This window comes from Entamoeba histolytica, genomic scaffold (assembly GCF_000208925.1).
Source record: "Entamoeba histolytica HM-1:IMSS scf_1104750517477 genomic scaffold, whole genome shotgun sequence".
Classification (NCBI taxonomy): domain Eukaryota; phylum Evosea; order Mastigamoebida; family Endamoebidae; genus Entamoeba; species Entamoeba histolytica.
The window spans coordinates 4,539-5,764 of NW_001915193.1; the positions used below are offsets into that span (position 1 = coordinate 4,539).

Consider the following 1,226-nt stretch of genomic DNA (forward strand, 5'->3'; position numbering starts at 1 on the left):
ATATATTTATCTCATCTTTTATTATTATTTTCTCATCTTTTTCGTTTTCTTTATCTTCTTCTAAGACTTTTCTATCTTCTTCTAACTTCCTTTTCCATTCTCTTTCTTTTTTCTCTCTTTCTTCTTCTTTTCTTTTTCTTTCTTCTTCTTTTTGTCTTTGTATTTCTTCCTCTTTTCTTTTTCTTTCTTCTTCTCTTTGTCTTTGTATTTCCTCTTTTCTTTTTCTTTCTTCTCTTTGTCTTTGTATTTCTTCTTGTTTCTGTCTTTCTTCTTCTTCTCTTTGTATTTCTTCTTGTTTCTTTCGTTCTTCTTCCTCTTGTCTTTGTATTTCTTCTTGTTTTTGTCTTTGTATTTCTTCTTGTTTTTGTCTTTGTATTTCTTCTTGTTTTTGTCTTTGCGTCTCTTCTAACATCTTCTTTTCTTCTTCTAACATCCTCTTTTCTTCTTCTTGTTTTTGAATTTCTTCTTCTAACTTATTTTTTTCTTCTTCTTGTTTCTGTCTTTCTTCTTCTTGTTTTTGTATTTCTTCTTCTAACCTATTCTTTTCTTCTTCTAACTTCATCTTTTCTTCTTCTTGTTTTTGAATTTCTTCTTCTTGTCTTTGTATTTCTTCTTTTTGTTTTTGAATTTCTTCTTCTAACTTCCTCTTTTCTTCTTCTTCTAACCTATTCTTTTCTTCTTCTTGTTTTTGAATTTCTTCTTCTAACTTCATCTTTTCTTCTTCTTGTTTTTGAATTTCTTCTTCTTGCTTTTGTACTTCTTCTTCTTGGCTCTTATTCATTTCTTCATTATTCTTTTTTTCTATAATTTGTCTTAATTTTTCTAGATTCTCCTTTTTTATATATTCTGTTTTGCTCTGTTTGATAGTGTTTTGTATGTTGTTCAATTGTTCTTTTGTGGTGTTAAACTGGTCTTTTATTTTAGCCTTTTCTTGTTCTAATCGTTCAACTTCTTTCACCATTTTTATTTCTTCAAGTTCAATAATTTTATTAGCCATTTCATTTGTTCTTTCAATTACTGCTTCTTCAATCAGACTCTGAATAGTAAGAAAGATTTCGTCTATACTAATAAGTGTTTTGTTGGTTTTAATGTTTTCCATTCTTCTTTTTAATTTAGTGTATATATATTATATTGCAGATTTAAATGAACGATACACGTGTCAAAACATTACTTTAGAATTTGAAATGATGTTTATTTGTTCCATAAAAAAACATGTAAATTTATAA

General features: G+C 26.6%; 1 protein-coding gene across 1 annotated transcript in view; it reads right to left on the reverse strand.

Annotated features, from left to right (window-relative positions):
• EHI_077870 (trichohyalin, putative) overlaps positions 1-1,099 on the reverse strand; it is a gene marked incomplete at both ends in the record, with an annotated part of 1,221 nt that extends 122 nt beyond the window's left edge. Inside the window, one exon of the mRNA XM_644416.2 lies at positions 1-1,099. This exon is cut by the window's left edge and continues 122 nt beyond it. Within this exon, the coding sequence (XP_649508.2) occupies positions 1-1,099 (1,099 nt within the window).
• Positions 1,100-1,226: the final 127 nt, after the last annotated feature.